A 22,120-nucleotide genomic window follows, 5' to 3' on the forward strand; every position below is an offset into this window, starting at 1 on the left:
CTTTTGGTAGACGTTGGACACATAACATACAAATCTAGATGATAAATATCTGTTTTTTCATTTTACATTTACAGATCTTTTGTTCCATTTATTATCGAGTATACTCTTGTTTTGCTACCTTCAATTTTTTTAACATTTATTTATTACTAAAATTAATGATTCACTACATTTATTTTTTGAATATTTCCACTAACAGAACAAAACTAAATTTTTTAAATTGCGTACTTATTACTTATTTGATTGTTCCCCTTCAAAAGTTTTTGTATAATTGACAGTTTAAAAAAAAACTAATTCTCACTGTGTAACTAACTTCTTAAAGCAAAACATCTAATAAGAATAACTTCAAACTTGGAACTGATAAGTAAATTTTATTTTTATATTTATCGATTTTCTTCCTTCAGTTATTGTTAAACGTGCTTTTCTGATTATCATCCTTATTCTTTTGTACTCAGACTCTTCAAGTACATTTAATAGTCAAGTATTGTCATTTAGAGCATAAAAACTTAGCGAATAAAAGTAATTTATTTACTGTGCGTCGTAAAAATGCGATTATTGAGTCACGGCGAAGAATGGTCTTAGTACGCACTGAAACCACTCAGAGCTATAAAGTAAACTTTTTATACTAATTTTAAGTCATTCTTTTGGAGCCCTTAAAATTTTTAAAAATGATATTCAACATTGAAATTGCTTAAAGGTTCGTCAAGTAGTAAAAAAATAAAAAAATTTTGATGCTAGGATTTAATTCAAGGACCTACACCTTATAATCGTAAATACAGAGGATGAAGCTACATTTAATAGAAAGGTTCAAGTTATAGAAATAAATACAGATCATCATGATTTCAGCAAAATTGGAATATTCCATTTTTAGAAATACCAATCATCGTATCATCATATCATTTGAATACCTCGAATTCAATCTTTTCGGCTGATTTGCAACGAACGTTTTGCTACACTACTATTTATATCTTTGAATGTTATAGCGTCCTATTTTTAATCCTGTATTTGTTTTTTAAGACGCTACGAAATCGCTGCAACTGGATTCATTAAGATCATTCGTGACTAAATTGCCTCCCTCTTAACTAATTGTTTTTATTTAACAAAAGTATAATTTTTTGAAGAAGCCAGTTACCATACATATAATTATACTACCAGTATACGGTCTGAATGAAACGTAACGGGAATAGTTGTATGATTTATTGACTTCATGATCAGGATGCAATTTGACCATGAGATACGTTGATCACGACGTGATATAACTGTGGTATAATAATAAATTACGGTATAGTAATTACTGTTTCCCATTTTGTAATTATATTTTAGAGGTGCCTGATTTAATTATAATTCAACAAGTCAAAAATTTGTTTAACAATGCTGTAGTATATTTTGAATCGTTCAGTACATCGTTTTTTTTTTTTTTTTAGATATTTTAAGTTATAATACTTTACTGAAAAAAAACAACTTATCAACTTTAACTATAATTTTAATCTTTCAATTACATCAGAAAACCTGAAATGCAATAAAAACAATGGTAAACTGATGCGCGCAATCAGTGTATCATTATATTATTACATTGATAATGTTTATCGTGTACAATATAAAGTTGCTCGTTAATCATTGCCCCTGTAACATTTAGTTGGTTGCCATACATGTATGAAAATTTCTTTTGTATGCATTGAATTGTACACAGACTTATGCTAATATGTACAAATTTAAATTGAGGTACCACGTACGTTAACGTAATAAAGCTTGTGCCAGGCTACGTCGAAAAAAATACGACGAATCCACATGTAAACATGCTTGTTTCGTCACGTCAGGAACCTTTTCTAAGCATTACGTATTACCCGTTAGAATGTCAACCACATGCATTAGTTCCACAAAAATCGTAAGCAAGGAAAGAATTACTCTTTAACCACATCTCACAATTTATAGGTATCTAATACCAGGATATGACGTTTATCACGGAACAAAATTCGTTGAAATAGTTTGTCTACATTACAAATAGTCAAAATAATTACCACATGCGTTAGCTCCACACAAGTATTAGGCCAGGAAAGAGTGTAATACAAGAACCACATGCCACAACTTATAGGTATCTAAAGCCAGGCTATGACCACCTTTACCTACTGTACAAAAAATATTAATTACATTTTTACAATTTCAGCTCCTTATAAGTCTAACTATTACGTTTACGATATAGTTTCTGTTTTAAGAAAAGTTGATTATTTATTTTTTTTTACTTTTGTATAAACACATGCGTGTTAGCCATCGATTTTGTTGTGTATCGTATGACTTGGCAACTTGTGAAATTTTATAAGGAATAATCACATACGTAGTATTTATACAACATTACAATATTTTGATGAGTTAAATAAGATTTCTTGATGTACTAGTACTTACTGAAAAAAGAGTACTTTATTTGTCAATTTAGAAGCATACTACAACGTTTTAAACTACATTACCTAACATTCGTAGAAAACATGCAATAAAGTAATTAAATTTATTGACTATTAACTAAAAATGCATAGAACGAAATTGATAGTATCTGATAATAATATGATAAGATAGATATAAGATATTATTTGTAAGTCTATTTCCTCTTGCTGACCTCTAAAGTGTGAGTTTAGGTGGCTTGGGCGGTTGGTACCGTACTTAGGGTAAGGTGTTATAAGGGCCTCTAAAAAATCAGCGCTTTTCGACGGTAAATTTTTCAATAAATACAGTGATTTCGATAAAACCAAATTACAAGATCACGAAATTGCCAGAAAAGTACCGTGAAATTACAGTTGTGAAAATTGGGAGATGTTGCGAGGCAAGCCAGATTAATATTTTATACTTTTCTTCTGATTTTCTTTTAAGTTAAGTCGTTGACCCTATATTTTTAAGAATTTAATAGATTCTTTGTAAAAATATACAGAAGAACTATTTTCAAGTCTTGAGGTTAATCCAAAATTTCCAAAAATGTAGTCGATTTTGTGACCACTGTCCATAAGAGTAGGTGTTACATTGGTGAATTTTCGGTGGCGATTTGCGAAAAATTTAAGTCGTTGACCCCAGTATTTTCTTATCGAAAATGAATTTGAAATACTTTATTTACATAATTCCAGAAATTCAGAGGTTTTGATCAAGCCGATAAAAATCGCCCAAGCCACCTTAAGGAGGTTCGATACAGTTTTCAAGTGGGGCGGTGAAGCGGGGTCAAGGGTGTTACAGAACGTATTACACTTCCCTTTTTATGGTATTAATGCATATATTTTAAGATTAGGTTTATAAAAACCTAACTAAAGTTATTATTTTTTTTGCGATTTTCTTTTTAATTAACATAGATATAAATAACATTCAGAGAATAATATGCATTCGCAGATTTAAATTCTTGAAATTTTTTTTTTTTAATTTTTAACTGTTACTCAAGTTTGTTGTTCGTAGGCCACAACAATGTTTCCATGACATTCCGTCTTACATTTTTAATTTTTTTGTTTTAAAATATCTTAATAACTACATGGTTAACGTCGCCCAAAAAATTTACGATTGGTTTTTATAACTCATACAACGAATTAAAAATAAAATGAGAGCTCTCAACTATTGTCGATGATATGTATTTAAACTCCTTAAGGCAGGCAAAAATAAAATAGACAAATAACGCAGGACTACAAAAAAAGAGACACAAAAACGTGTCTGCGTTTATACTATGTTTTTCAGCTCAACCAAAATAATGAATTTATCGTACTTTTTCGCAGCTAGAGGCAAATTTCAACCTATAAATACAAATTTGTTGTGTAACTATGATTTAGTCATCATCAAATATTGAGGCATAACCAGATGTATCTTCATAAAAAAATTTTTTTTACTGCTCACAGTTAGAGGAAATTTTTTTTTTTTTAATTATGTGTTTTGCTTTTGAAGTATAAATATAAACTTAACAGACCATTGTAAATGTCAAAAGCGACATTAGACCATGTCAACATTATCTTTAGATACAATAAAACTACAAAAAAGAATGTTTTGCCTATATTTACTACTATGGGGAAACATAACGTCTGAAGAAAGTGTTTTAATTATTCAGGTTGATAACTTCTAAGTCACACGAAAAGGAGTAAATTTATAAAACGGAACTTTTTTAGGATAAGGACATCATTTCCAAGTGAAAGGAAATTTTTGTTAAGTTGTAAAGTTATAACTTAACATTCACACGTAAAAAATATTTTTTCTATGAATTAAAAATTTTCCAGTATTGATTGAAAATTGAAATTATAAGATGTACTTCTCAGTTCGCAAATTTGTAATGCAGCTGTGGAGTATATATACATCCTTAATATGCATGTATGCATTGCATTAGTAAGTTTTCATTAAATTAATTAATCTCAATAAAATATATCTATTAATTAAAAATGCTATAGCGCACTATAATATGAGTTTTGAAAAATGTTACTTTACAGATGGGTAAAATTATATGCAAAAAAATTTTTTTTTTAAATACAATTAGCTTTTATGCATGCTTGCACAAAATGTAAAGAAAATTACAAAAATAATGTTTGTGCATTTAATAGGAATGGTGTAATTTTCGAAATATATTTAACAATTTAGTTAATATGTATGCACCTTTCAGGCATTTATATAAATCTTCAGTTATGTGTCATATAAATCGTATTGTTTAAATATCTAGTTATACAAGGCCAACTTTTGATTATGAGCACTTTATATGTATGCGTAATACTAAGTAAGAATCTTACCTTAGCTATTGTAAGAGCGTTAACTGCCAATATTTAGAGCCGTAGGATCATTCGTGGTAATGCATACTTTTTTAATGATAGTAGATAGCCCTGAAAAAAAGTAATGAATACGATTCTTTTACAGTGCGTTTTCATATAAATACACATCACCATAATAAAGAGCCTTTTAGGTTGTTGAAGCTAGCCCCACTCGAGATTTTCCTGACCCAGAAAAAATTGCATGCCCCTAAACTGTGCCCCTGAACTAATATATAAAACACTTTTTTTTACAAATATGCAATCATAGAACGTTACAAATATTATAATTGCATTAACCCACATTTTAAGATTTGTACTTTTGAAAATACAGGACATTAGCAATCGTGGAGGTATTTAGTACGAAATATTATTTCCCATCTTCAAGAGTTATTGCGCTACCGATTAATGTAGCAATTAACTGTTCTTATCATTATTAATTACAATTTTTAATTATTAAAAAGTGTACCATGCTCAGAAAATTTTCGAATTTTTTACGTATACGGAGAAGCAATTGTTAGGTTTTTATGATTTATACTAAGGAATTATTCATTTTATCATAGATACAGTTGTGCGGAAAAATTATTATTTAGTCGACTTCTTTTAAAAAATGATTGTGCCAATTTTTAAATGACTATAATTTATAATTCTTAAACACGTAAAAAGAGAAACTACAAGGTAGTTTTCTGTAAAGGCAGTTGTTTGAGTAGAATTCTGAAAAGGCTCTATTTTGCTGTAATCCATGATAAGTCTGTTAATTACGCTGACTAAACAAAGTATATATTGTATTGTATTAAGATTCCAACGTATACCCACTTTCAGGGTTTTTACGTATCCCAATGTCCCTAAGCTCTACCTTTCCTTGTTCTTTTTCAGTAATTACCATCCTGTTTCCCCAAGTATGCGAGTCTTTCGTGCGGGCCCCTTGCAAAGTTCCCCTCAAACGACTCGGTCATCCATCCTACTGGGTACTATTAACAGCGCGAAACGATTATCTCAAGCACACCCCAACTATTATCAAGTTTAATGGAAAGGTATTTTTCTAATAAACCATCTAAACTCGCTGTACCGACCTTTCTATAACCGACAGTGACTTTGCCCGATGAGCTGGCCAGGTGTTGGCTTTACTTTGGAAAGAAAGCCCCTGGAGGTCCAGACATCACCAAAAAAATCGCCTATCTGTTTTAAAAAAAACCGGATAAATGGTTTTTCGGCATCCTGGGTACTTATCCCATCGAAAAAGACCGAGAAAAAATCTCGACAATTTTCGACGGGATTCGAACCCACGACCCCTCGACCCCACGACTCCTATCTCCGGCTAGGAGGCTAGCACGCTAACCACTAAGCCATTGAAGCTCTTCTAAACAGAGTATGCATGCACTTGAAAAAATGAAAGAAAAGTTAAAGTAAAAATCATACCTTGAGCTCGTAGCTCTTCTCTCTTCCTTTTGTGGGGGCGTATTCTTTTTTTACGCACTGACAGGCCATTTTGCTCTCCTTTACAAACGGTAACGTTAACCTTTTGCACATTTTTTATCACTACAAATAAGTTTACAAATGTTAATGACTCTAAATACATAATCGACTGAAATAAATTTTTGTTTATCTAACTCACAAGGCTTTTTCGTTTTTTCTTCTAATACTGGTCCAGCAGAATTATTAAAGAAATCTGTTTGTGACGATTCATTAACACTGTTACTTTCGTGTACATCTGGACTCATGTTAACATCACAATAGTTGATGGGGTCGTCTAAATAATCTACAATTAATAAATTTAGATATAATTACATTAAAAAGTAATAAATAGAAGCGATTATTAGATTCACTAGTCCAGTATACTGTTCAAAAAACATTTACTATACATATTTCTTTTCATAAGAAAATTAAAATAATTATAATAATTTTTGTGAACCCACCGTTGGAGTTGTTATCGTAGTTTGCATCTGTTGCAGCAGCTGCATTATGTACTGGAGTACGAGAACAAGAGGCTACGCTAAAGTCTCTTTGATTTGGTGGTATTTCCTGTAATCGTTATGCAATAGTATCTTGTTCAACTAGTGCGTAAAATGTAATTTTACATGTAAGTGTTCAGAACCATACACACGTTCTCGGTGTAGCCGTTTACGAGTGTGCTATGACCACATAAGAGAATGAAACGTACTCACGAGTGGCATGCATTATTTTTTTAATAAGTGCGGAAAGTTTGACCACATATTTATTTTAAATACTTGTTCAGATGAGTCGCTTAAAGCAGTTCTGAACAAATTCGAAGAGTGGTTGTGTGTATGTGGGGGGGGGATGTATTGTGCACTCAAAAATCAATGGAATTTTCTTTAAATTAAATTAATAATTAAGGTCGTGCATAGCGTAGTCAGAGTGACTACTCAGGACTGACAATAATAGAACGTAGCTTTGAAAAACCCGAAGTGAAAGAAGTGATAATTATCAGAAGTCTAAAGATTGCACACACGCTAAGTAGTAGAGAAGTATGTCCAGAGTCATAAGCGCATGAACATACATCGGAATTTTAACGCATTTCATACTAAAATGCGTTATAAAAGTATGCGTAAAAACCAGTGTATAAGATCAAACCTTACGCACTCAATTGTAAAAAATGATTGAAATAGTTAATTTAAAAAATTTAATATAATGTATATCTTACAAGTTCCTCTTCGTTAGTGTTTTCGTCCATATCATCTACAAAATAAAAAATTAATAAAACTTTGTAATTGTTAACATGTTGTTTACCAATATAAAATGTTACGTTGTGGTGGTAAGTTGCTGCAATCTACTGGATCTTCGTACATATTAATTTCTTCAGAATTTTGATTATCACTCGAAAGAGCATTCTGAATCACTTCTTTTTGAGCCTTTTTTTGTCGTACTTTTTCCCTCTTTTGCAGATATCTAACTCTTGCTGATTTAAGCGCCTGGTTGCTGGATCCATTGTAACTTCGATATCAAAATCTATGTCCTCTTCTATAATAATTAGATTTGTTATGTATAGTTGTTATGTATTAAAAGAATTTCGTAAGAGTCTCGATAAAAATATATGTAACGTCATTCAAGACTTTTTTTATTTTCACGTTTTTTAGTAGCTTCACGACACTTTATGTTACATAAATATTATTGTACCTATTCCACATCTGCTGAAACTATCATCGACACCTTTATAGAGATTGAATTAATAAAGTAAGACTAATAAATTTTAATCAATTACATCAACCATGACAACATATGTTCTTAATATCAAGTCACGCGGGAACGCGACGAGGTAAGTCTGAAAAAGCAGACGAAGCCTCGGTGACCGCGCTACTATTTATTTAATATAAGTCAATAAAACACTGCAAATAATTACTTATCATTTTAGTGACTATCACGACGCCTCCGACGAAGTAACGTACTTGACGTCACGTTATAATGCTAATGTAAATGGTGAATTGCCGTCCTGTACGTTTCTTTGTCGGAGGCGTCCAATGCAGGAACAATCAACAAGAAGATTTCATTTACATCAAAACACGATTCTGATAATTACCTGGTTCTACCAAGACGGGTTTCTCCTGCAATTGAAAATCTTCACCAGCTCGCTTCCAGTCCTCCATTTCTATTTCTAATTCAATTCTTAAATCACCCTTCAATCGGGAAATGGCAATCAGAAAATCATCGGTCGTAAAGGCATTATTACTATTTAAAAGTTGATCCCATGCTAAATAAATTTGTATAAATGACGTATACAGAAAATAAAAAATCACAAGTAGAGCATATAAAAAAAAATTTAAGTACCTTTATATATCTGAGATTGCTTATATTGGGTTTGATAGCGAGGCATTTTTTTACTCATTTTTAAATTTAGCATTTGTTCGACTTTATTACGACTTCTTCGTATTATTTTCATTGTGCAAACTATTAAAGAAATCAATTATTATAATGTTAAAAGCTTTTTGTTATTTTTTAACTGTCACTTTCGTAACAGTTATTGCAGAAAATATAAAGAAAATGATTAGCAACTCATTCATTCTTATACATTCACGTTAGTCACTCGTTTTGATTACTTTTCAATAGCATCATGAATACTCGCAAGATTTGAAACAGGTTAATAAAAAAAGGTAAATTTTAGAGGAATATAAGTATTAATAAATTTGTGAATAAAATGTTTCTTTTGTTTCAAAATATCTGATAATTTCAGTTTTCTTAAAAAATGTCATGATCTGAGTATTTAATAAAATATCTGACACTAGCTCGTACGGAGATTCCAGCGCACAAGTGTCGATAATTTCGCCGTATATTATTCAAAAATTAAAATTATGCTGAATTCAGCATACTGAAGTGCCATTTTTCATAGGCCTAACTGGTCAAAATTTTGAGATTTCACAGTAAAATCGATGAATCACAACCTACAGTGTCAGATATAATAAATATATAGGTATTTTCGATTAAAACTTAATCTTTCCAATGCTATTATTAAAAAAACGTTATTGATCTAATAAATAAGGTAATTGCAGAAAAAAGAATTGTGCACAAAAGAATACGCTGTACGGTAGACAATGCACACGCAGCAGACTACATTCATCACACAATACTCAATTGTCAAGCAGCGTAAACTTATTAAGGTGAATGATAAATATATATCTACCCAGAAAGTCATTGATAGCTGGTCGGCGACCATATGTGCCGAGGAATGTGCTGTTATGTGACTCTGAAATATTATTAGTTCGAACTGCTAATCCAAATACACTGAAGCCCTTGGGGGTCACAATTTTTATCCAATAGTTTTCGAAATATTCTAAAAAGCTTCGTAGCCGTTGTTGGACTTTTTTGCCAAGTAGATCCTTTTGTCTTTTAAATTCGGCTTCGATCCTATCTGCTGGCAAAAAAGCAAGGGCTCTTATCTTATCAACCGCTGTCTTTATTTCTGGATACTTTTTTATTAATCCTTTCATTGGCTTTAACTTTGCATTGAGAGCCGATAAGTTATAAGAAATTCCGCAATTTATTTCGAAACTTTCGAAGATTTTTATAGTTATGTTACTATACAGTAAATCGATTTTTTTATCATAAGTGAGTGTAACGCATAAGATTAAAATATCCTTGAAAGCGGTAGTGATATACTGCAAAATTGGCCTTAAACGCAACTCCGAAACAGCGGCCCCATCAATCAACTTAAGAATGATTGGTTTCTTATTAGAAAAGAACAGTAGTAGATTTGTTTGGATGCGTTGACTTTTGTTATGTATATACATACGCACTGTACATGCACTGTCCTTTTCTATTCAAAATCAATCGTTCTTAAGTTTATTAGTGAGGGCTTTATTTTGGCATTACTCTCATACTAGTGGTAACATTTACAAGGTTGTAAGCCAGCCCCGGTAGTGTTGGCGCTTCTGTAACGAAAACTACTATTTTCTACCTCAGAAATCGTATTTGTCAAAGGCCATTATTATATCTTTGGTAAGAAAAGCAGAATAAAAGATGTAAACAAATGTACGCAGATTTTATAATTAAAAATTCATAGAAAGATACAAAAATTCAATATTACCCTATCCAAGTGCACATTGCAGCCTACAGCTTGAACATTTGGAAATGCGCTCGAGATCGCTTTTCTGAGTGCAGCCTCAAAGTCACTCATTATTAACTTTAACTCAGCAAACTCGCATATTGATTTAGCGTGCTCAAAAATTGATGCATATGCATTGGTTGTCTTTTTGGACATGATTGCATAAAATAATACTACCGTCTAGAAAAACATTACAACTAATTAAAAATATAGTTTATCCTAGGGCGTATTAATTGATAACGAAACGAGCTTCAATGAAATTGAATAATAATTATACGAATATGTTCGAAGATATTAATTGTTATACAACGCAATACAACGCAATACATTTTAATAAACATTACAGTATAATTAAAAAAGATAAAAACGAAAAAAAAGTTGATGTACTGAAAAATACGTTCTTAACTGTACTATCACAAAAGGGGATTTGATTACACTAACTAAAATAAATTTTTGTGTTGCGATTAATGAAACGTCTTGTCATCAAATAATTACATAATATTTACGTACAGGCAAGCATAAATAAATACATACTTATATACATATGTATGAGTCATAAGCGTGGCAAACATAAAGTTAATAAAAGCTGTCAATGTAGATTAAGTATATATTTGGTAAAAGTTTATGCACATGTAGGTAAGAGAAGCACATGTGATCTGATAATGACCGTAAGAAAATTATTAAAATTGTATACATTAAGCTGACAGTAAATGTCATAACCACCAGGCATAGTGTCCTTATGATTATATACGTACTAGTTGTTAGATTGTATTTTAAAAGTATATAATTATACTCACAGTGTTAGCACGAATCCCAAGCATGGTAAATAGCTGAACAACATCTGAAATGTTAGGTCTGCACTCGAACGTACCATCCACATACATGCGTTCGGTATTTGAACAGTATTCGGTTACAAAATTTTTATCATATACTATAATGTGCATATTTCCATTAGCGTCATTGACGGGAACAGCAGTCAAAGTGTGTTCATGGTAATGAAGTATGCTTACATACTCATTGTTACTGATTTTTTTTGCCAACTCTTTTATTGTAGTAGGATTTTTAGGAAAGTTTTGAGACCTCCAGTAAAGAAAATTGTTTCTCAATCGCTCTTTGTCTGTATTTTCTTCTGCCCCGGGAAAGCTATAATAAAATTCAGTAATAAAAACTAAAGCGATGTAGTGTTAACTATTGGATATTACTATTACGCAAAACACAATTCTACCCGCGATTTGTTATGACGAACACAACGTATGTTTTATGCACGAGACATTTAACGATGGCGAAGCCGAAGACATGTATGCGGTAATCATATTTGCTGTACTCCTTATTCACGTGGCGCTGCCGAGTGAGAGAAATTGTGCCTCACTGAGATCACTAGAATGTCTGGAGCCTTACGGAAAATTTTTTAATTAATTAAAATAATAATTCTTGAGAGGAAATTATTCAAATAAATTTTTAATTCGAGTGTATATTAGTCTGGTACACGGTAATAAATTTTTTTTGAATCTGTCATCTATACTACAACAATGGAAAAAAATAAAAACAGATAGTTAACCGAACCTGCCATTAATATTTATGTTTATGGAACACCGTGTAGTCACATGGATAAATGCAAGCTGTACTTGTGTTTCTCAAGCTTCACGCAAGCGCAAGCGTTTATATGCATTAATATTTGTTGTGCAGATACAGTCGTGTTGATGTTTTTACTATTTCTAATTTTGTAGTAAACATGAAAACACTCAATAATTTTTTTTTTATAATTGAGTAAACAAACTTTCCCATAAGGGTCCGTACATCCTGGAGGTCACAGTGAGGGATAATTTACTCTGCAGCGCCACCTGAATTAGGCATATAGCGAATAAGAGAGTAAAACGTATTAAGCACTGGCATATTTTACATTTTTTTGTTTGTGAATAAGATTCGAAAACTGTTATGTCAACCTCAACCAAACCAACCAAAAAATAGAAAAGAAACTGTATTAAAAAAAAAGTAGTAAATTAGAGGATGCATTTATAAAGCACAAAGTATAAACAACTTGCATGGGTTATAAGAGAGTTTAATGCATAGAGGTATAAGCATAGAGTGGAAAAGTCATATACGAGCCCGTAAGTGGAAGCGATAGCATGATTGCAGCACCCCACTTTTTGTCATCGTTATTTTTACTATGATTGTGGTTAAAATTGTTGATGACACGTATTAGAGAAGACGTCATCCAAAATGACAAAAATTGCATTATTTGTAACACGGAAACAGAGCCAGTTGCCAGAGCCTATTTTTGTTAAGAGAGGATGTAAGATTTAACTTAATTTTTATGGGGTTCTTTTTCTCTTGTTGTGTGGGTTACTACTTTGAGCAAGTCAGTTGTCGGGGAAGAACTAGTTCACAATATAAAATTAATTAATACTTATCTAGTTTTCCCCCGGGTCATTGGATTTTGGGGTTTTTGGGGTTAAAAAACTTCGTGTATAGGGTTATTGGCGATTAAAGGCTTGCCCTATAGGGTTATTGGAAATTAAAAACTCGGCCTATTAGGTTATTTTGTTTAAGAAGCTTGGGTTAAAGTTATGTGATTTTGAATTTCACGCCGTTTTACCCGCTACAATTGGCGTCGCTGCCGCAACCAATCGCGTGTCTCTGACACACGAAGACAGAATCTCGTTGTGCAGCTATCTGTCAATCTTGCTATCGTGCAACACCCCTACTTTTCTACTTTAATCTTATACCTCTATGATTTAATGTCTCAAATAGGAAACAGTATGCTAGTATCCTGAGATAAAGATGGGTGGAAATGTATATAAACGAATGCATTCTTCAGAATTAAATGAAAATATGTATCTCAATGTATGGGCAATGTAGCAGCGTTATTGTTATATTGTAATGGGCAATAAAGTAGGAGTCGAATCTATTCATTCATTTTCTCAATCTTTATCACAAGCCAAATAATTTGTAGTGGTTTGCAATGTTTTACGTGGAGTCTGTACAACTTACATTTCACATGCTTTGTTATATAAATCTTTAAATTTCCACCACGACTTCTTGGTTTCATTTTTCATCCAGTCTGACATTTTAATAGCAAGTTCATTATGAACTTGGCGACAACAAGGGCTATGTACACTTTGAAGATCTAATTCGTCTTCTCCGCTTAGTAATGTAGCAGTTGCATGACAATCACGATTACTACATCTAAAATATCTGAAAATATTAGTAGTTCTTATAGTATTGCTAACTTGAAAGTGTGTCGCGTTAAAATCATTTGTAACCTATAAAACTAAAAATTAGTTGCGTAGATATATAATAGCTAGATCATGTAATTTTTCGTCAAATTCTTATTGTGTAATAATTAAGCAGAAATATCTCAAGACAAAATATTGGTTTCCGATAACAAAAAAATAAAATTAAAGTTACGTAATAATGACTCACTAAATAATTGAAAATCATGTCTACTGTAACAACTGCAATTAATTTGTAGTCAAAGTCAATGAGTAATGCTAACATACGATCGATCTACAAAATACTAACGCAATATTAATGAGCTAAAAATAAGATCTTACGTGACAACTCCAACAACTTTATTTTTTTGAAAAATTTTTCCGTCAAGCATTCTTTGGCTTTTTGGGGTAATTTTTTTTTGTTTTTTGGAGGGACTGGATCTTCATCAGATATGGCATTGTCTTCTTCAATGTTGTTATCGTCTATTGCTTGATAATTGGCTAAATAAGATGAAAAAAAAAAAAAAATTGACAATTGAAATCATTTATGAAATTCCTATGTCCATCAACATTTTTTAGATACTTATTTCATTTTAATGAAATATCATTTATATGTCAACTATGAAATCGTACTTAACAAATTAATCGTGTTAAAAAATATCTTATCAAGTTTTCAACTTCAGAATGATTAAGTATTGAAATGTATGATACGTTTTCAATGGCGTCATCTCCAAATATTGGCAAAATTAATAATTCGAAGCCTACCCAGAAAATTATATTTCGTATACATAAAATATCTTGACTGCCTTTGGTTGCCTAAACGTTGGTGATTGACGAAACGACGACTGGCCCAATGTGCCATCGTGTAGGTTACAAATATCATATTACGCCCCCACGCCTGAAAAGTGAAGCTCATTGATATTGTACCTTCGCTACAAGCACACTAAGCTGACGTCCGTAGTTATTCTTGAAATTGTATGTATATTATAAAAATAAGTACTTATTATATTAATAAATACAAAAATAATAAATAAACTATCAATGCACAAATTTTTTTGTGCACCAAACATATATCACAAGAAATCTCATGAGAGTGTTTCTACTGGTAATCTATACAATAATCTATTTAAAAGCGCTGTAAATCAAATGAATCAGTGCCATAAATTTCGTTTAGTTTATTTACGACTTTATTATTTAATAGTAGAATAAATTGACAACAAAAACAATCAAGCACTCAAGGTTACTTGGTAAAACGCTCTTGTCTACTGATTAAATAACAAATTATTGAAATTAAAAGGACACAAGTCCGCTACTGTATTAAAACAAATGCACTGCTATAGAACATGAAAATGTGATTCTAAAATTAAATGTCCGAGTCCCATTGCACTGTAGAGTTACTCCTAATTATGTACTAATTAACAATAATAATTAATATCCAAGAGCTCATGAACACTGCGTAATCTACATAATCATATATAAGAATAAAATTTGAAAGCAGCATGTAATTTGCTTGATGGAACTTTTTGTGGCTGAAGTTAGCCCCACCCGAAATCAGCCCGACTCAGACAAATCGCCCATCTGGGGCCCCTGGGCATAAATTTTTTTCGTAAACTTATTCACCCGTAAAAACTATGAATATCATTGTAAATTAGCACCCTCACAACCTCAATGCATTTTTTATGCCAACAAAGGACGCCAAGCTTGGGAAACACGGAGTTTTCGGTCAGTACGTACTCGTATACACGCCTGTGAGTAAAAAATAAGAAAAAAATTCATATCTAGTTTTACACTTCTTGCGTCTCCTTAAAATTAAGTAAAATCTATTTCTATGAGACCTAAACGTTACACTACTATGAGTCTTTGAGTACTCTAGCTTTTTAACAGGTATAAATATAATTAACAAGTACATGCTTTGAAAATCAAATTATTCGCAGCCTTTGTCCACCCCAAAATTTGAGTAATAAAAATAAATTTCACTCAATTTTATGGTTGCATATATAGGTAAAACAAAAAGAGAAATTTTTTTTCTTCTTCTACACTTCCACGCACGTTTCGTCGAAAAAGTCCATATTTTCCAAGTCTGGTGGCCTTTGATAGCTCAGAAAATACGTAAAACTGCCTAAAACTTATGTGTAGGTGTAAATGAAACAGTTTTTTTTTAGTTTTAAGGAGGCATAAAAGCTGTAAAAATAAATATGAATTTTTTTCTTATTTTTGTTGTTGGCTGAGTGAGCTGCGTTATGTGGTGAAAGAGCCTTTTTTAATAATGAACAGTACTATTTTATTTAAAATAAAAAGACTCTAGTTCTCAGAGTCATTTATTGAAGAGGGCTGTTTTTAATTAAAATTATTATTGATTTACAACAAAATTACTTGAGCATACTATGTTATGTAATTAATAACCTATTTTTTTTTCATTAATATTATTATTTTATTTAAAAATAACAGACTTGAGTCATTTACTCACAAGTGCTAGTTTATTACCATTACTATTTATTAATATCGAAAAGATTGGAGCTCACTGTGTACTTCGTTTAATGGAGCTTGTTTAATAATTAATGTTATTGTTTATTTATAAAGAAAAGTTTATCACGCTCTGTTATTTTATTAAGTTAGATTATATAAAGTATCATTTTTTTATGAAAAATTAAAAGTTTTAGGCGTACTGGGTTAAGTAGTTAAAATTAGTATTTATTAAACACCTGAATACTATAGCACACTGATTTATGTAGTTGAACGCACTTTTCTATGTATAAGATTTATTATTCATAACCAAAAAAAACGTCTCCCGCGCACTGCATAATGTGGTAAAAGGTGCTAAATTGCTAATTTCGACCGAAAGTCTTGAGTATCGCTCGTTTAAGCTAAATATTATGGTATGGTTATTTGCTCGAAACCATTAATAGTATAACATATGTTATTGAAACTCTAAGTATTAGTCTTGTATACATTGATATAAGAAATGCATATGTGCTTGTGAACCTAAGCCACACAAATAATTTATGTATATAAAATCTGCGAAATCTGAGTGTGCTTACAGCTAAGGTGAAATCAGGGGAAAACAGTATATGTGCAGCAGCTCGAAACCGTGTGTGCAGCTCGCGTCTTATTTTCTGATGCCTGTGCACATTGTTTTGCAGCTGTATAATGCAGATTTTTTCGGGCAGCAGCACTGCATTCGAATCCTTCAGCTAGCCGGAAAAAATTATATGAATGCACGTGATGTCGAACTGCTACTGCACGCCATTTTGTTTTGGTAAATCGTCAGTTTTTTTTAACAAAGAAGTACACACTATTTTACTTAACACCTCAGTTATTTGCTTGAATGGCTTCATCATTTATATATACGAAGTCTGCGGAATCTAAGTGTGTTCGTAGCTTAAGTGAAAACAGGGAAATACAGTATACGTGCAGCAGCTCGAAATCGCGTGTGCAGCTCGTGTCTTATTTTATAATGCCTGCGCAAGTTGTTTTGTACTTGAATAATGCAGATTTTTTCGGGCAGCAGCACTGCATTCGAATCCTTCAGCTAGCGGGAAAAAATTATATGAATGCACGTGATGTCGAACTGCTACTGCACGCCATTTTGTTTCGGTAAATCGTCAGTTTTTTTCAACAAAGAAGTACACACTATTTTACTTAACACCTCAGTTATTTGCTTGAATGGCTTCATCATTTATATATACGAAGTCTGCGGAATCTAAGTGTGTTCGTAGCTTAAGTGAAAACAGGGAAATACAGTATACGTGCAGCAGCTCGAAATCGCGTGTGCAGCTCGTGTCTTATTTTATAATGCCTGCGCAAGTTGTTTTGTACTTGAATAATGCAGATTTTTTCGGGCAGCAGCACTGCATTCGAATCCTTCAGCTAGCGGGAAAAAATTAGATGAATGCACGTGATGTCGAATGGCTGCTGCACACCGTTTTGTTTCTCTAAATCGTCGATTTTTTTTTAACGAAGTACAAACCTCAGCTATTTGCGTGAATGGCTCGACTTGAAGCTGTTTCAAATGCCTCACACTAGGACCGCGCAGAAAAAACAAAAACAAAAAAAAAACAACAAAAAAAATCCGAAGTTACTTAGTACAGTGAATCTCTTATTATGATCCAGATACTCTGGGCCAGGGGAAGTCTAGCGAGCTCAGAGCTGACTAGCACACCTCGTATTCGCGCAAATAGAAAAAAAATGGTGAAAATTCTTTCCGTCTTTCTACGACGTTCATCACACTTGCACATGCACGTGGTATAATAAAAATGGCAAAAATCCTTTTGTATCGACACTTTAATGATGTGGCACGCATTCACGGGCACACGCGCTCTCCCACGGTCTCGTTTTTTCTTTCGTCAAGACTCTCACATGCAGCACTAACTTTATAACACATTACGCTACCTTGTGGCCGAGCATTATCCACGTGTCCTTCCGGTGCTGCAGAGGTTTCCTTAACTCTCCCGGGACTCGACGTGTCGGGACCGCGGTAACTACAGCTCAGCAAGATATGTGGCTGCTAGACAGGGAGCTGCCGATAGTCTCGATACCAGGCTGCTAAGATGAAGATGAGGCTACTGGAATTCTATTAAGCTGCTGGTGACTATATGATGCTGCTGCACTGCTGGGCTGCTGCTACGATGGTAATGGCACGCAACACCTACAATAGCTGATCCTGGAATGGCGCGCAAGGATATTCACCAGCAACTACCTGGTCTGAAAGGCGAGAACTCGACCGACCAATCATACCTTGGCTAGAGAGAGAAAGGTAGTACCTACGCTCGGTTATCGTGTCATGGTCTCAGTTGCCTGCATGCTCACTCCAGTAGTATATGCTCTAAGGCAATTACACACAGTACAGTAGTTCACACTGCGCCCGCTTCATACCAGTGGCAGTAATTCGAGGTTTCGAGCTTCGAGCTCCTTGTCGCGGCCCCACGGCCGAGCCAGAGGTTCGATCGAGCACTTTGATATCGCGATTGGTTTCGAGTTTTGACTGTCACTTTACTTGCGAGAGGGGAGGTAAGTATGTAACATTTAAGGAAATGTGACAGTCAAAACTTGAACTCGATCGCGATATAGAAGTGCTCGATCGAACCCCAGGTGCATTTTTTGTTTTATATAAGGGGCATGGTATGGGTATGCGTCTATGAGAAGAGCGGATTAGTGTGTAGTATATTGTGTGTACTGTAGTGTGATATTAATCGTTTTACGTTTCGAAAACTACACACACATAAAAAGTAGACCCTTTTGAACGAAACGACAGTAGATGAAGAAATACTTATTTTGTCAAGTAAATATATCATAAAACACCATTCGATGTAAAAGACAACATACCCAAATTATTAGTGTAACGCACAGAATTTTCGAATAATACAAACTGGCTTATTTTAACAAAACGAGAAAATATTTTGCAAATTTTTCTTGATTACTTATTAGTTATGCACCTGACTTGCCATACACGTACTTTGAAATTTATCTACATAATTCTAAATTATAGGTATATTTGCCAGACAATAATGATCGTTTGAGTTGAAATAATAATGTTTATACTTACTATTTATTATTTCTGTTGATGATTTTTGATACAAAGCGTTCTTTCATGCTAATTGCGAGATGAAAGAATCGTTTGAACACTGTAGAAGATAATTCGGTATTTTCGTTTACTTTACTCGACACTTCTTGTTTTTCCACTTCTAATAAATATATTTTCGGGACTTCTATACTTCGTTGTTTTATTATTCGGTACAGTCCTTTTCTACTGTTTAGTATTCTGCACAGTGGCTTTCGGAATTTTCGATTTCGTAGTTAAAAATGATTCGGCATTTTTATGATTCGGGATTATTAAGTTTCTGGATTTTTACCCCCCCTCACTGTACTTATAGCTCAATTTACTAGCCAAAGAAAGGGATCAATTGGCGCTTCACGTTGTATACCTTACGTTTCACAACAGGATGACAGTGATATGCATGTATGGGAGTTTAACTGTGCCATCTACGAATAAAGTACGTTTCGCTTTTCTCTAAGTGGAGATTTTCAAGTTTGAAACATGTAACTTATTAAGTTTTATAATTGTGATGTTTTGAAGCAAGTAACTAATTCATTTGTGTATTGATGAGAGCTTAAAACATGTAACTTACGAGGTTTTGTGTTTAAGAGAACATTTATCATGTTAACTATTGTTTCCAAATGGTATCACTGACGGGGCAGCTTCAAATACTAAAAAATTAATTCAAATTTTTTTTTTATGTCAGCATATTTTATACATAATCTTATCTAAGATCTCAGGTGAGTTTTTGGCATAAGATAGTCGCCTAAGATCTCAGGTGAGATCTCACCTAATTGTCGTAGACCAGGTACAAGTTTTTGGAGAAATGTGGTCAAATTAAAATACATCTGAATTGTCGAGCTAATAATAGCTGATAATCATAATTATGTTGAAAAAAGTCAATTTAGATAAATAACCATTTAAATATTTCAGAACATAGAGGTGATTCTGTCATTAATATTAAGATTAAAAAGTATAATACATTTGTGAAAAGTGTTATCAAATCATACCATATCAAATAATGGAATAAAAAGCAGCTGATACATATCGTGATAGCTTATAGGATAAGGACTGCTACTGGTTTGAATTATAACAGTTTTAACTTTTTTTTTTTCATGTAATATAATTAAAAATAAATCATCATTACAATATCTAATCAACACTTACTTTTATTAAATTAGTCTTTCAGTACTCAGTATTATAAAGAACAAATGTGTAACCCGTAAATGTGTTGGATTTAAGTCTAAAATTACCTCATGCAATTTAAAATCGATTTTTTTTTACATTTTAAATTTCAGTGACGTCAGACTTTTTTAGAATGTTATAAAAACTCGATGTTGTATTTAAAATCTGATACTATTATTTTTTGTTTATTACATACTTAATGCTTTTTAACTAACATAACTACATTATTAAAATTGTACGTGTAAAATATGTTTACAAAGTTATTGTCTTTTCTAGTGAGTCTAATATAAGTTGGGTGAAAGAAATCCGAGATGATGTGATAGAAGAGTGTAATAAACATGGAGGAGTGTTACACGTATACGTCGACCAAGCTTCTCCTCAAGGAAACGTTTATGTTAAATGTCCATCTATTGCTACTGCTGTAGCAGCTGTCAACTCTCTGCACGGAAGATGGTTTGCTGGTCGGGTGATCACCGCTGCTTATGTGCCTGTCGTTAATTATCATTCACTCTTTCCTGATGCTATGTCAGCTACCCAACTTCTTATTCCTAGTGCTCCTAGAAGAGGAATTTAATTACATGGCTTTTTGTTATTTTTGATAATACAAGAGTTGTTTTTTTACCTCATGTCTTAAACATAAATAAAGATAAATATTTATCTTCAAAATTAAAACTTCTACTTATTAAATAAGTTGTTTTAAGGTTAAATAGATAGGTCAATTTCATTTTTTTACAAAGTTGTTAGCACAACATTATATTATACATACGGTTGTACATTCAGAGCATTTACTTGTAAAACTTGTAATTTATTAAATTACTTTTAAAAAGTGTTCGTAAGCACATGAGATCACTTAGATGTGTAAAGCATTTTTTAAATGGTTTAGTAAGAAATTCGTTCTCATCTTTATTGTTAGAATACCATGAAAATCATTAAATAATTTTGTAAAACCATGTTTTAAAATAAGTAATAAAATCAGATGACGATGTAACGATTTGCAAATATATTAAATTTATCATATATTTATATGAATAAAACGAATCCATGAAAATAACTTTTATCCAGTTTATACATTTTTCAAAAAGATTGTAAGAAAAATTAAAACTGTATTATACATTTTATCTAAATTTGTTTATTTGTATAAGTGTAGCATTCTTTAGTGTTTGTATAAATATTTAATTATAAAATTTAAAAAAACAACTGGTTTTTAAACAACAAAAATATTTATTTACAGTTCACTGTAAGAAACCTTAAAATTTTCGATATCTTCTATTTTTTAACTGTAGACAGAAAAATAAAATTTTTTTGTCTTGTTTACAGGATTAATATTGTCATAAACACTAATCACTAATCAAATTAGAATAGAATTGTGTCGAATTATTTCAAAAGTAGAATACTTCTACTGTGTAAACTACTATCACAAGGCCATTATACATCACTTTTATTGTAAACTAGAAATAAGAAATTCGTGAATAAAAATTTGTAGTATTGTCCCTGAAGCATGTCTTTAAAAAAATAAAATGTATTTATATATTTTTAAACTGTCCAAATATCAATGTAGATCTATTGAATAATGACTCATGTATGTATAGTGTTGTTCAACAAAGTTTGAAAACTAAAATTAGTGATTAAGTGTAAATCATAATGATACATCACTTTGTATGCCATATAAGTAATGAATTTTAACTTTTTTAGACATCTTCATTAAAAAAGTAAGTGTGCCAAAGCATCCTATTTATGAACTTGATTAGTAAGTGAGTTAAGCGATATTCATACGATGTTATTTCATTTTATTTTCTAACCTCATACGTATTGTTATAACTGCTATAATATTAAATATTACCTTAAACGTACTCTAAAAATCATCGTAGAATAAATATATAAATATTGTAAATTG

At 32.0% G+C, this 22,120-nt stretch overlaps 1 protein-coding gene and 1 long non-coding RNA gene across 3 annotated transcripts in view; one reads left to right on the forward strand and one right to left on the reverse strand.

The window, feature by feature from the left end:
- Positions 1–20,898, forward strand: part of Caper (RNA-binding protein 39-like protein Caper) — a 498,386-nt gene extending 477,488 nt beyond the window's left edge. For both annotated transcript variants that reach the window (XM_089594184.1, XM_089594185.1), the window contains exon 8: positions 20,503–20,898. In XM_089594184.1, the coding sequence (XP_089450310.1) occupies positions 20,503–20,800 (298 nt within the window). In that variant the 3' untranslated portion in view covers positions 20,801–20,898. The remainder of the gene's footprint in view (positions 1–20,502) is intronic.
- LOC149374108 (uncharacterized) lies at positions 5,885–6,496 on the reverse strand. Its single transcript, XR_016293197.1, has 3 exons — positions 6,358–6,496; positions 6,162–6,281; positions 5,885–5,921 (listed from the first exon to the last, which is right to left on the reverse strand). It is a non-coding gene; the product is annotated as an uncharacterized LOC149374108 (long non-coding RNA).
- Positions 20,899–22,120: the final 1,222 nt, after the last annotated feature.

The sequence above is a fragment of the Copidosoma floridanum genome, unplaced genomic scaffold, assembly GCF_036245765.1.
Source record: "Copidosoma floridanum isolate Cflo_tuat_1 unplaced genomic scaffold, Cflo_Japanese_pri ptg000021l, whole genome shotgun sequence".
Classification (NCBI taxonomy): domain Eukaryota; kingdom Metazoa; phylum Arthropoda; class Insecta; order Hymenoptera; family Encyrtidae; genus Copidosoma; species Copidosoma floridanum.